Source organism: Chroicocephalus ridibundus, chromosome 4 (assembly GCF_963924245.1).
Source record: "Chroicocephalus ridibundus chromosome 4, bChrRid1.1, whole genome shotgun sequence".
In the NCBI taxonomy this organism is placed as follows: domain Eukaryota; kingdom Metazoa; phylum Chordata; class Aves; order Charadriiformes; family Laridae; genus Chroicocephalus; species Chroicocephalus ridibundus.
In genome coordinates this window covers 17,484,821-17,499,776 of record NC_086287.1, presented here as the reverse complement: position 1 = coordinate 17,499,776, position 14,956 = coordinate 17,484,821, and the positions used below count along the sequence as shown (strand labels likewise).

The 14,956-nt window shown below is 38.5% G+C and overlaps 1 protein-coding gene across 2 annotated transcripts in view; it reads right to left on the bottom strand.

Annotated features, from left to right (window-relative positions):
• Window positions 1–2,378: 2,378 nt before the first annotated feature.
• CARS1 (cysteinyl-tRNA synthetase 1) overlaps window positions 2,379–14,956 on the bottom strand; it is a 36,674-nt gene continuing 24,096 nt past the window's right edge. For both annotated transcript variants that reach the window (XM_063332446.1, XM_063332447.1), the window contains 6 exons: window positions 11,820–11,901; window positions 7,280–7,360; window positions 6,844–6,911; window positions 5,456–5,515; window positions 4,103–4,186; window positions 2,379–3,055 (listed from right to left, as the gene is read on the bottom strand). In XM_063332446.1, coding sequence (XP_063188516.1) covers window positions 2,921–3,055; window positions 4,103–4,186; window positions 5,456–5,515; window positions 6,844–6,911; window positions 7,280–7,360; window positions 11,820–11,901 — 510 coding nt within the window. In that variant the 3' untranslated portion in view covers window positions 2,379–2,920. The remainder of the gene's footprint in view (window positions 3,056–4,102; window positions 4,187–5,455; window positions 5,516–6,843; window positions 6,912–7,279; window positions 7,361–11,819; window positions 11,902–14,956) is intronic.

The window sequence follows — 14,956 nt, the reverse complement described above, 5'->3', positions numbered from 1 at the left end:
TTCAAAGGCTCTGATCCTTATGATGTCTATGAACAGAATCCCATTGATTTTAGGAGACTTTTGATTGTGTTCAAAGGGAATTCAAAGACAGGAATGCTGTTATGCTGTAGCAGAAGAGAAAGATGACTTTAGCAGCACTGATGTTTCAGATAAGGATTCTTTCACAGAATGGCAGGGGTTGGAAAGGGCCTCTAGAGATCATCTAGTCCAAACCCCCTGCTAAAGCAGGTTCACCTAGAGCAGGTTGCACAGGATCGTGTCCAGGTGAGTTTTGAATGTCTCCAGAGGAAACTCCACAACGACTTTCAAATCATCTCAGTTTAAAACCATCAAATTGACAATCAGACAAAACACAGAAATGGCACGCATGAGCTAAATAATTTTGGGTGTAGAATACGACCTTAGTGAGGCAGTAAATACAGCAGAGATCCTTATCTGAAATGACCAACTATGAATTTAAAAAAAAATTGAGGGAGGAAGCAGTGCGTACATGCAGGAAACATACAGAAAAAAACTAAGATAACCTTTAGAGAATGCAAGTCTGAAATGCTCCTAAGACCTATGCAAGGAGAGTTGTTCCAGAAACAAAATGAAGCATTTGGGAAGGGAAAAGGGCATTTTGTTTAAAATTCTTCTACATTGATGCAGTAGATAAACCATGGAATAGGATGAGGTTCTACTAAAAACATAGCAGGAGAAGAAAAAAATGGGGGGGGGGGGGGGGGGGGGGCGTGCGGGCAGGGAGGGAGGAGCCAGGATGTTTTCCTGGATATGTCATAAAGAAATTAGAATCCAGGACAGCAATGGATTAACAGCATCTTCTCCATAGTTACATACTAACTACCTTTAAGCAGTGCTAACTCAGATCACCAAGAAGTAATTTATGCAGTAAGCAAATTACTGTCACTATTTGACATTAAGTAGCAACATCAGAAGCAATTCACCTTCAGGAAAGTGAAGTCTATGCTGTGGTTAGAAATGATCCAGGTCTAGGACTCCTGGTAAAGTTTGGAAAACTAGCCCTGGAATCTGTCTAGGACTGCAGGGAGTTTGGAATTGGAGAACCTTATCTGTCTGAGAAGTAGCATCTTGTGACTGCAGCCTAGGCACATCCCATCCCTTCCTGGATACTCTGAGTGCACATGTGTCTTGGGGGAGCATGCTGGGAAGAAAATGATGAGCTGATCATGTTGAAGGGGGTTAGAATCTAGAATGGTGTAAAAACGCAAATGATCCTCCTCTTTTTACAGACCAAAGGGTGGAGAAGCTGCCCTCATGGCTGTGGCTGTCTGTCTGAAGTACCACTGTGCAGTTTAAACATGCATTTATACATTTAATTAGAAACTAGCAGAATAATCAAGTATTGAATGCAAAATGAATTAAATTAGTAATAGCAAGCTAAAGGAAAAGCTTTGTAAACCACATTTCAAAAATATGGACTATTTGTGGAATAAAGCTCAGCTTTATATTCTTCCCGTTATACAAAGGTCACTTACAACTTGTACTTAACAACAGATTTTATTTCTGCATACAAGATGCATATGCTTTACTGACCTTAACATTATGTATGTTTTCAAAGGCAAATACAGACAAGCTAGAAAAAAAACCTACTTGACCTTTCTGTTACTCCAAATACGTTAATTCCTCAGGAGGAGGAATATAAATACAAAAATATAAGGATAAAGCAATGTTTTAACTCTTAAGTAAGGAAAGGAACATAGCCTAATCATTATAGCATGAACATAAGGGTTGAGAGAACAGAGGTGTCACAGTATGACCTCCTGCAAGTCACCTTGAGGCTTAAGAATACTGGATGAATATAGTTCATATTGGATGCTTAGCTGTTACGTGCAGTTCTGAAGTAGGTGAGATATTTTTTAGGATTTCATGAACTTTAGTTAATTTAGTAGCTACTGCCAGTGAAATGAATTATTAAGCAACAGAGAACTGTCCTTGCAGACATAATGTAACCACGCTACATTGGAAAAGTTATTAACTCAGGGTTAAATTGTCACATTAAAAACATCAGTCTTGAATAGCAAACAACTTATAGCTGTATTGCCTAATTGCAAACCAATCCACAAACTGTATCTCAGTTAGAAACCCTCTGTTAATTCCCTTTGGCTCTGAACAGTTAATTAGGTACTGAGTACTTTGGGTAATCAGGTGCTTTGGCAGTATCCCTGTTTCCTTGGAGCAACAGCTCCAAGATCACACCACCCTCCACCATTATCCCTTCATGTCTTTCCCACCTGTTTGTTCAATGCAGGTGCATTTGCCTTTTACTTACCCATTTGATTGCAACTGCAGGTTGAGCAAAGATGATGACCTGTTCCCTTTTGCAACAAAGGGAGTGTTAGCTTCTACTATGCAAAGTGTTCTGGGTATACTTATGAGAGTTTTTAATAATAGCAGCTAGAGTAAGTATCATAGTGGAACTACCCAGTTTTTCCTGCTTATGTAAAGATACTAAAGTCATCTGGAAAATACTGTTCTTACTGTGGGACAAATTCCTCAGCTCCCATTTAGTAGTAAATTTTGCTGACTGTGACATATTACAGAATGCAAACTACAGTGGGACTTAGATAGAGATCAGTATGCAGGACAAATTAACCAACGCCTGGACAGCTATAATAAACAAGAATCCTTATGTGGATTTGCTGACTGAGCAGCACCTTCCCAAATAGAACTGGCAACCATTCAACCTGCTACTGTTGTTGTGAAGAAACTTCTTACAGGTTGGCTTTTTTTTTTAAAGAATGGATTTTTATTGACTTTCCAGATGACATTATTAATCCACGTAAACAGGATTTTTACTTTGCACATAATAGAAAGTGTAAACAGAAATTTGAGCATCAGTATATGCTCACTTCTTCAACGCTGACCCAGCACTCGCCTTCTAAAAAAAGTCCTGTTGTTTTCAATTTGCACTTCCATTCTGAACCATTTGTAGATACTCCTTGTACAGCTTTTCTTGGGTTTCATAAAGTTTCTTTAGCTTCTTAATTTGACCTTTGCTGAGTTCTTTGCCTTCTGTATCATGGGTGGGAAATCCCTGAAATATTAAAAAAAAAGATAATATTTAAGATAAATTCTTGGACTGCTTTTGCTCCTTATGGAACAGTGTTTTAATAAGATAGGGGGATAATGTCAAGCTGTCAGGATGGGGTGCATCTTGGCTAATTTTAGTTGCCCAGAAGTTTGACAACTAACTTTGATTATTTGTGTATGTTCCCTTCCTAGTTAATGAAGGGGCAAAGGGTGTATTTATTGTCTGTCCTGTTTTAAGTAAGGGAAGCTTAGACAACTAACTTCTAGATGGTCATAGTTAAGAGAATAATGACTAATCCCTAAACAGATGGCTTAGAGACCGCTTTTAATCATACTAGCATATTGAATCCAAAGCTTAAAGCAAAAGCAGTAAAAGATTTGTTTTATTGATGGAGAAAGTATGATACGAGTTTTTATGCACATTTTCCTTGGCTTGCAGGGGTATTTTCCAGTGTTTACACTTTCCATTCTTACTTGCCCCCAGGGCCCGTATTTGTGGGTGAGAGGACAGGTAGAAGCAGGATCAATGTCCCAGATTAAGAGCTGCAGAAACAGTGCTTTATGATTTCCAAGTAACACCTTTTATCCTCAAGGGGAGCAATCAAGAGCCAAGTGGCAGAACCAAAAAGGAAGCACAGGACCTCTCTGAAAAACACGGCTCTGTCTATCAGTTCTGGCGGAGTTGGGGAGTTTGTACTTGCAAGTGAATTCCTTGCCTTGCAACAGAGTAGTAAATCTGTGAACACACATCATACATGTTCCTATCTACAGGGAATTTTGCTCTGCAATGAGAGGGGCCAAAGGAGACCGATGTACGATGAAAATAGCCTTGAAATGATAGATAATAGTTAAGAGAGCCTTGCTCCCCAATGCAAGATATATGCAATAAAATTAATATATTGCCTTTTCTTTGTCTCCTTCCCTCCTCCCGCTATGTTAATAGCACTGCCCTGGAGGTTTCGGAACAAGATTGGCTATGTACACATTCAGTTAAGTGTGTACAACTAGTGGGGAAGAAAAACTAGTCTCTATCTAAAGAAAAGTCTCTTACGTTTTCATCAAACTTGGAATATTTGTCATGTTCTGATTTAAACATTTCATGTGGTGGAATCTTCATTTTCGCCAGTTTTGCCGCCTGTAATATAAAACGTGCATTAACTGCATTAGCATCACAGTTAATTACTGACAACCTGTCACGTATGCAAAAGGAAAAGTAGACTATAATTTGCAAATGAAAGAGCATTTCATTCACAATTGTTTATCATGTTAGAAGAAGCTTCAGTGAGGAACAACTCAATAAGTCTTAGCTATGCTTGTCTGGGGGAAAAAATATGTTTTATATCTGTAAAGAACCACTTAATAAAATAGATGCATTGCAGGAACTCAAAACTCACTTATGTACTCCAAAAACTACATCTGATTTCTGCTAATTTGGTTCCTTAGTGTTTTAGGTGTAAGCACAAAGTGAATAGTTGCTATGAGTAAAGAATATTCAGCAATTAAATCATTGCAAAGGGAACCACCTTTATCAACAGTTTCCTGCTGACAAGCCCAGGTTTCTATGCAGTTCACAGCAGGATCAGGATGCAAGTAATTGCGCTGAAAAAACCCTGAACTTTCACTTATCTGTAAACAAGCACATCTCAGAATCCTTTCCAAGTAATTTATGCCCAGCGTAAGGGAATCACCTTTTTGAAAGAATGCAAAAAAGCTACTTGGAATTTGTGGATGATAAATGCTATTTATCTGGTTTTCTCTTTGTACATGGTGATCTCTAAAAGTTTACTTCCTCTTTTAACTCAGGAGTACATTTCTTGTACTGTTATAGTCATCAGCACAGTAAACAATCTTTTCTTCTTATGAGTTCATCTCCTCCGGCTGCCTACTCCTCATCCAAAGCCTAAAACCTTTGATCTATCTCAATTCCAACAGTAGAGATAAATTATTTTCTTTTTACAAAGCACTACATTTCAGAGTTTAATCACAGGGAACAGGTGGATTCTTAAGAGAAAAAAACCTCCTATTTTCACACATAGAAATGGAAGAAAATAATAAATGACATAAGCAAAATCTTCTCTAACAGGCATGTAAGACACTGCTTTGGCAATTAAAGAAGTAATACTGTCTATACACTGAAGTAAGTGCTACAAATTCTCCTCAGAAGCTTTTGTAGTCTTTAGTTGCGTTTTCAAAGATGGCTTCTCTGAAATAGGAGCTGTATATTCAAATCTGAACTCAAAGCCAAAGTCATTCTAAGCAGGAAACTGTAGACAAAAAAATAAATAAATGGAGGCCCAGTTAAGGCCGGGCAGAGCGCCTGTGTTCTAATGTAATCTTTCCTACACGTGACTATTGCTGTTAACACTTTTCTTCAAAACCAGATTAAAAGGATCTGAACACTTACTTCCTGCTCTTGTTTTTTCCTGGCTGCTTCTTCTTTCTTCCTTTTTTTCTCTTCTTCAATCTATGAAAGGCAATGTTAATGAGTAAAAGGTAACTAACTACTTCATTTGGTTGTTTTCTACAAATCTGAGCCAGCTAGCTCCCCTGGATATCTAATTACAGACAGAACTGGCAGCATGACCTGCAGCAAAACCATCATGCCTTATAATTAGGATTGTCTGATACTTCCCACTGTATGACTTTGATTTCTTTGCTTTAATTCACAGTTAAACCAGTTTTAACTGTTCAGAATGCATTTTGCATGCAAAGTGTATACATATAAAAGAATTCCTACAAAGCCCGCAAAAGCGATGGTCCTGCCGTTCCACAGGGAAAAATGTTTTGCAAATGACTTCAAAAAAAAGACCATATTTCGCTGATATTTTAAGCTCTTGCCTCAAACTGTGAAGACATTACAGTTTCTCAAGAAGCAGCTGTATCCCTCGATGTTCCTAGGGAAACAACTATCCAAATTTAGCCAACTTATAAAACTTTAATAAAAATAAAAATCTCATCTTGCACTTGCTTAGGAGAGACCTATCAGTTCTCCAAGGGTTCTGACAGTACTGCCCTGTTTCCAGGGAAAATGTACTCTAGCTGTGGGTTCCACCCAGCAGCTACATACAAACTGCTTTCAAATGTCTTTTTGTTGAAAACATCTGGAATTGGCTGAAACTACATTTTATTTCTCCCTTTTCTAAAAAACATCTACATGGAAGAAGAAATGTTGGAAAGTCTTCCAGACAGTTTTAGGCATGATGGAATTTTATTATTTGTTAAAACTGACGACAGACATATGAAGTGTTACCTTCGGATGTTACAAAGCCAAATATTAATGCTAGGAAGTGCCACAAGGAGGGCTTCTGTACAGACCTTGTGCATGTGGACTAGAATTCACAATCTTTATATAGTAACACGTGAATTCTTACCCCCACACCCTGAACATCTCACTCATCCATACTACATTAATTAAGATTTAGCCAGTGCATTTTGTTCTCACGTATCAGATAAATACAGTCTAGTCCTATGGAAAATGTCAACTTCATTTTTACAGACAAAAGAAGTCTCGTTGGAGTTGTTCTTCCAGAGAGATAAGACAGTATGCATGCAATACTCAACATCCCAACCTTAGAGGTATTCATTAGGTCCCATACAACATTTTCAAGAAGCTACTGTTTCAAAAATTCTTTTCCTGAACACACTTAAATTTTAATATCAATTCTCTTATGTTATTTGCTGTGTTGCTAGTCTGTTAAGATTTTTCTTACAAGTTATCAAATAAATGTAAAAGTATCTATAGCTTACACATGACTTTAAAGTTAAAAAATATAGAAAGCTTAAAATAATAACCTTTTTCTTTTCTTCTCTTTCTTTCAATAACGTGTCCTTATCCACTAATTTCACCACAGTTGGAAGTCCTAAAGAAGCAAAAACAGATGAATGAGTTTCCAATGCTTGAATAAATGTATTTACTCTATGATAACTGTTTTCTTTTTCCAATTGGAATGCAAATACAACTGAGTAACTATTCAAAAGTGACCAAGAAATTACGTGCTACACAAAAAGATTGCAATGTAGGTTTTTATATTTTTTACATTTATTCCAGTAAAACAGTTCTGTAATATATATTCATACATCAGAAATATTATATGCTACAGCTTTGCAGTCCTTGGCTTTGTTGGATTATTCCAGCTCAGTCTTGACAGGTTGTTTTCCCACTTCTTATGAAAATAGTAAGAGTATGAAAACAGCTACCTACAAAGTGGCAAGACATATAATTGCATACCTTCATGATCTTCAAATCGAACACCAAGTTCAGGAAGGATGTCATCTCGAAGAGCATCACTCAACTGCAGCACTTCAGTTACTATAGAGCATGAAAAGTACTTTTAGTGAAGTAAGATTTGGTGAAAGTATACTTCTATCCTGCTACACAGTTATTTAAATTCAATTAAGAAATTGCCGCTCTCTCACATAGGCCAGAGAAAGGTCTTTTGTTTTAAAGTGATAAACCTTTCAAGTAAGTTCTGCCTTCTTGCTCCTACACGGAGAAGCAGCCTGTTTCTTTGCAGGGACTTGAGATTCATAAATTTCTTCCAAGACATCCTCATTGTTCCTTAAGGGGAACAGAAAGAAAATCCAAGGCAATTCAGAAATGATGCAACAATTCTACCAGGCTATAGTGGAAGGGTATATGACTCAGGAAGATCCTAATGGTTGCTGTATGATTTCCAATAAGAAGGGTTAAGAACGCTATTTTAGAAAAATCACAAATAAACATACCCTGTGCTACATCTAACAGTGCCTTTGAAGAACTATGATTTTGTTGGTTTGATAACTACATATACACGTCTCAGAGTTACTGTAATCCAAACATCCTCTTTTTCTACAGATAGTTATCTTTACCACCTACTCTGACCAAGCTGTTTTTTTCAAGCACGCTAGTTGCAGCAGAACAGAGAATTTTGATTTGGCTTTCTGGATGCTGATCAGGATATCATTACTAACATTCTTTTTTTTTTTTCTTGCAAACTTATCAAAGAGTCTTTGATGACAGCAAATGGTTAAGAACTCAAGATTTAGCTGAAATAGATGCTATCAGGGCTTAAGAGGAAAACAAGTCTTCATACAAGATATTTACTTGGATGAGAAATTGTATCAGCTGAGAAGCAGCAGAACAGTTAAGAGGAACTAAACGCATCAAGAAGACCAAGTATGTTGCTGTTGTGAACTTAATTCAGTGACATTTCTCATGGACAGTCTTGTATTTAGGAGGAAATGCTTACCAAGTCTGACAAGATAGGTACTTGGGTTAGATGATACCATGTGCTTATAATAAACACGTGTTTTCCCTTTCAGCAACTCTCATCTGGTTAAACCTAAGAAGTAAGAGGGGTCTCAAAGGTAATAATTCTGGCAGTAGAAGCTACCATCCAGACATTGTATTAAACACTGCACATATCAGTAGATATAAGTACCATACCTGAGCCTTCATCTCTTCCATAATTCTCAGAGCCTCAGAGAGCTGAAGAGTGAACAGAGCACTGACTATCCTAATACCATAAAAAGGAACAGTCACCCTATTTCATTGCCTGGCAGTATTCTCTGACTCTCTCTTTGTATAGGGAAACATTGCAGTTTATAGAAGCTCTTTTGTCTGCCATGAAATAAGTCGTTATTTTTCTTGATCCAGAGCAGTTATACACAGTGAACCACATTCATGTTTGATGCAACTCTAAATAAGCCATTAAGATAAACAAGGGATAAGATTACCTCAATGGCTGTTAACAGTAAAAGGTGTTGACTCTAATCTAGGCAAAGAATTACACATATCATGTCAAGGATGTATCAGATACACCTACTGCTTATTCAATAAAACAGCGTCTGCTCAGTTACAAATATTTCCTTATCAGAAATCATGAATAATTGAAAGTTTAAGAAGAAATCCATCAAGGTAGAGAATAAGGAGAAATTAATAAAAAAACATGTATTATTTATGAAAGGACACATCCTCTGATATCCAGAGGAGTCAGCACTGTGCTTCTTAGGGCTGAAATGTGCCTGTTCTTTTCATGTGGTACCTCCAGAGGAAAGGTGCGTAGGGGTTGGGTAGGGGGTTGTTTATAGGCTGTTCCAAGACATAAGCGTTATCCTCACTGAGGACAGTGACCAGGAAACCAGTGGGATAGTACTTTATCACCAGTGCCCATAAACACCCTGGCAGCTTGGCACTCCTTGAGCCTGTGACTATTTGCCAGACTTCTTTTCACATTTTCTGTGAATTTCAAGCCAAAGAGTATCAGATGTGAAACAGATGTTGTGCTGTTGTAAATGGGAACACTGTGATGGGAATGCTGGATGTTAAGACTGGCAGTGAAAGACAAGAGCAGGCAATGATCAAGTTTGTCCCAATTCTGATCAACTCATGATGTATTAGGAAGAGGGCAGAGGGCTTTTGACTGTGTCCTAGAAGCAGCTTAGGGCAAGATATGGGATGGCACCAGCACCCACGGCAGGAAACAAAGATGCAGGCAGAGTTCAGTCATGGACATCTTTACCACAGAGTAGTCAATTTAAGCAGAAGTCTTGAGGTAAGTAACAAACAACTGAAGAGACTTGCTCCTGTTTAAACATCTGAATAACAATTTGCTGCTAATGAGAATTCTGAAGCATTGGGGGCTGCACTGGAACAAAGATCTGCTCCAGTGTCCATCCTTGCAGAGACAACTATACGGGGTCTTTGCAGTTTGTCAGGTACTCAAGTAAAACGTCAGGATGTGCAATATAGAGATGTCTTTTGCAGAGATTTTCTGCATTTCTTTCCCTTATACAGTTAGCACAGTGTTTTCTTTCTTCTGTTTATCATTATTGCTAGATATGTTCACAAAGTCAGTCAAGACAACTGCAAACAATCAGTGCAGGTCTCCAGTTTGACTACTAAATAAGCTGATAAAATAGAGAATTTATTTTACTAATGTGTTTGAATGTTAGCCATTCTGGATGATGGTAACATTTTTGTAGATTGTATACATTTTGATTCTTACCAAACCCCATAGTTTTACAAATGTGAAATGCTTTTAAATATAGATACATTTTTAAAAGTTATGTGTACATGGATGTGGATATCTGTATTCCTCTGCAGGTTTTACAGAAGCAGCATACTTTTTATTTAACTTCTAAGAATACTTAAAGCAATTCAGATCATGTTAATTAGTATTTAACATCATCCTGCCGGCATCAGGCTATGATGGGGAAACTCCCATCATGTACAACCATGTACAGGCAATATCCCCAGCCATTAATTAGAACAACTTCTACAGTAATTTAACACTTCCTGCAAGAAAGAATTTAATGGGTATAGAGAAACAAATTAGTAGCATGTCAGTACTGGTCCTGCCAAGCGCCACTCAGCTTCCATGTATCAAATAGTTTAATGAAAAGTGCCTCCCTGGTCAAACTGCAGAGTGCTATAACCACTCCATACCTCAAACAAAGAGCAACTAGATCCAGCTTTATTCTTTCTGCCCAATTTATTTCAGGCAAAAAATCAATACCTTCCAAGTAAGAAATTAAAGTGCCAGTACGTAGTCTAGCGCTTAGTACATTCTAAACGTGAGCTACAAGAAGCCCCCTGATATTTAAATCTTGCCACTGTTAAGAATGAGGAACGGTTCAGCTCAACCACCAGAGAGCAAGAGAAAAAAAAACCTCATCTAAAACGAGTATTTACATTAAATACTGAAGGACCAAAGGTCACATTTTTGGCTGAGGATATACACACAAACTTCTTGAATTAATTCCAATTACAGAAAATATTTGCTTTTGGAACCAATAAGCCTATTTCTTGGCATCAATTAGCCTATTGGAGTTTGAAAGTAATAGCTAAGTAGTCACATTAACAAATACAGTTTTGTGCTTTTAAGGTAAACTTATTAGCCCTTAGAAGAACTCCAAACAGTAGCAGAATTAGGGTTCAGATTCTTTGCCAGCTAAATAGGTTATCATCCAGACACTACAAGTAATTTTATACTTCTGTATAATACATGGGTTATTTATATATGGTTTCTATATTAAAAATGCCCTGTTTTGCCTTCAAGTACAAATCTCAGTGTAAAAAGGTTTTAAAACAAGCAAGATTCAAATACATATTGAAGACATGTAAAATTCCACAGGGAACAGCACAAAATAGTAAGAGCTCCATTAGGAACTAATCAACCAGTAAAATCAAAGAGGGCTTAATGGAACAACCTTTTTAACACTATACAGTTCTGCTGCCAACACACACAGCATGATCAAAGCTTTTCAAAGGGGAAAAAAAAGCACCCTAAACAAATTCTAGCAAACTCCCAGATTAATTCTCCAAAGAGAGCACTCAATTACCATCAGGGGAGCTACAATTCCAACTACGCTAATAAATAGGAACCAACATCTCAGGCTATTTAAACACAGACTGTATCACTGTGTAGCAATCTCCACTTCAAAGAGCACACCAGCTCCCTGGGGGAAGAGATCATGGGTACTTCCATACCTAGAAAGCAGGGAGTACCCTAATCTAAAGAAACAACAGCTAGTTCTCCTCATTCCAGAACTTTTAGATTCTTTAGGAAATAGAAAGAAAATTAGTTTAGCAGCCTGTAAGAGATTCCCAAATTAAAGAGACAGATAGCAGAGATACAAATACTCAAACCAGCTCTGATTTAAAGATACCTTACTTTTATTCTCTAAGCAAAGAGAGACTGTATCAGCTGCCTCACCCCCCCGCCCAGTTTGATGTCTATGATCTCTGGGTCTCACGCGCAACAATACAGGAAAAAGTGAATTCTCACCTTTCTTCTCTCTGGCTATTTGTCGCACTCCTTCTCTGAACTCAGAAAGAACTTGTAGGTACGGCATCACTGTAGATTCGATCTGCAGGATAATTATTCCTACAGTTAGTTAGTCATCATTTAGATATAAAACATGTCCTTACCCACTTCATATTTATGTGCTGTTGGATGGAACATGACCCTCAGGGCAGATCTGTATCAATAAAAATTGTCATTGCTCTAGTGATGTCAAAGGATAGACGATAATTTGCATTAGCTGTCAATTTTCCTTTTGTGCAGATGAGATCAACTTGTGAAGTTCTGTCTCTCCCCATTCCTTTTTTGTCTCCTTTCAGTCACAGATACGTCAGTTCCACAGGGTAGTACTATAGTCCAGATAACTATAATGCAGTATAGGCATACAAACAGCACCAAGATGAATTTGCCCCTTCATGTTCTGTGTTGTCCTACTTAGGTCAAACTGCTTGTCAGAAATAATACTGAGTGAAACTGATATTAGGACTTATTTTCATTAGAATATAGATCTGTTCCTCAAATGTTATCTTATGCTAATTGTATTTATTTCCAATACAGTGCCTGTATTCCTCTGTATTCCTCACACAACTCTCTCCCCCACAAAAACTGGGGAGAGATTGCTGTTGAATTATTCCAGGTGTAAGTAAATGCTGGTCATGAAAGCTCAAAGAAAAAGTCCTGAGAATCCTGCTCTCAATGGTAGCGAAAAGTGACAGAAAACAGTTAATGAACAGCAGTGAACAATTACAAAAACAACTACACATCAGTGCTGTCTACCAACACTTCTCTAGAATCCCAGGAGGAGAAGCCAGGCACCCAGGGGACTGCTTAAATTAAAAGTTTCGTTACTTTGGAGGGTGGGGAAGAAAGGAAAAAAAAAAAAAGCACGCTTTTGTTTCCCCTACAGTTTCCATGTGTCTTTCCCATCTGTTAAATCTCTATGATAAATTTCTGTGCAATTAACAGACAAGATAGTTTGTTATGCTCTAAAAGTGCCCATAACAAAGGAGCTGAAGGGCTCCATTAAAACTTTTCGTAAATGTGAATACTATGCAATCAGCTTCATAACTGGAACCTGTGCTGACACATTTGGCAGAAAGAACAGAATACGGTAAGTAAGCAACAGCCACATCTCCACTACCCCCTCTACACTGAAAATAGCTCAACAGGCAAATGAAGTGGCATCAGGAAATCATGCACTATCACTACTTTATCAGACATTTCCAGATGAAAGATTTTTATTTCCAGAATAACTAACCTGACAGCAATGCTTAATTCATTTGCAAAATGAGACTACGGAACCTGAGTTTTTCTGACTTCAAATCTCTTCTATTCCCTTTCAAGTGAATTACTGAGCCATGGTAATTAAGCTAGTTGTTCTTTCAGAGCTTTTGGAGAGGATTATGCCTTTTTTGGAGATAATGACTCTGTTGGTTCCTTCATCTCCAATTTGGAGAAAGAAACAATAGGCCTGATACACAGCCTTCTGTAATTAATGAGAAGTTTTCCTGTCTTGAAGGTTCACCCGGTAATTTTTGCTAGGAAAAACAAGTATCTCCATGGAAGATTGAAAGAGAGTATAATATTTAATGGAACAGCCAAAACATTTGTCATATTATGCATCTTTATATTATAATCCTTAAAACCAGTAATGTCTTAGGTGACAAAACCAGAAGTTTCTTCCTGGGAAGAAGCCTGTGTGTAACAGGTATTAGCACAGGATTCTTTCTGCACAAGATTCTTTTAACTCTACTACCCTTGGCAACGTTACTTTAAAGGAGTGAAAAGGCTTAGCTTCTTGTTCCAAGCTATTGCCAATCCTTCCATAAAGCATATCTGTTGATAAAATCTGCCTGAATGAAGTGCTAAATATGACTTTAATAATTTTCCCTAAAAAAGTAAATATTACAGTGCTGCCTTTCCTCTGAAATTCAAAATTCTGAGCTAAGTTAAAATTCACTATCGATGAGTTTTGGTATGGAATACTGAGTGTCTTCCTTATTATCCTTGTTATATCATTACTGGATATTTCCACAGCACAGTAATGTAAGTATTTGCACGGGCAATTATCAGATGAGTGTTCACTCACATTCTTCAACCACAAACAAGCTTTCATAGAATCACAGAATGGTAGGGGTTGGAAGGGACCTCTGGAGATCATCTAGTCCAACCCCTCTGCCAGAGCAGGGTCACCCAGAGCAGGCTGCACAGGAACGCGTCCAGGTGGGTTTTCAGTGTCTCCAGAGTTGGAGACTCCACCACCCCTCTGGGCAGCCTGTTCTAGTGCTCTGCCACCCTCAAAGTAAAGAATTTCCTCCTCATGTTTAGGTGGAACTTCCTATGCTCAAGTTTGTGCCCATTACCTCATGTCCTGCCCCGGGCACCACTAAAAAGAGCCTGGCCCCATCCTCCTGACACCCAGCCTTTAAGTATTTATAAGTGTTGATAAGATCCCCCCCTCAGCTGTCTTTTTTCCAGACTGAAGAGACCCAAATCCCTCAGCCTTTCTTCATAAGAGAGGTGTTCGAGTCCCCTAATCATCTTGGTAGCCCTGTGCTGCACCCTCTCCAGCAGTTCCCTGTCCCTCTTGAACTGGGGAGCCCAGAACTGGACACAGTACTCCAGGTGCGGCCTCACCAAGGCAGAGTAGAGGGGGAGGATGACCTCCCTTGACCTGCTGGCCACACTCTTCCTGATGCACCCCAGGATGCCATTGGCCTTTTTGGCCACAAGGGCACATTGCTGGCTCATGGTCATCCTGTTGTCCACCAGGACTCCCAGGTCTCCTTCCACTGAGCTGCTCTCCAGCAGGTCAGCCCCCAACCTGTACTGGTGCAGGGGGTTATTCCTCCCCAGGTGCAGCACCCTACACTTGCCCTTATTGAATTTCATAAGATTCCTTTTTGCCCAGATCTCCAGCCTGTCCAGGTCTCTCTGGATGGCGGCACAGCCTTCCAGTGTGTCAGCCACCCCTCTCAGCTTTGTGTCATCAGCGAACTTGCTGAGGGTGCACTCTATCCCCTTGTCCAAGTCATTGAAGAATATATTGAAGAGGACTTTCCTCTTCCTTTGATGAATAAAAAGTTTAGCTTTTTTGTTACACCAACAATGTTTTAATTATT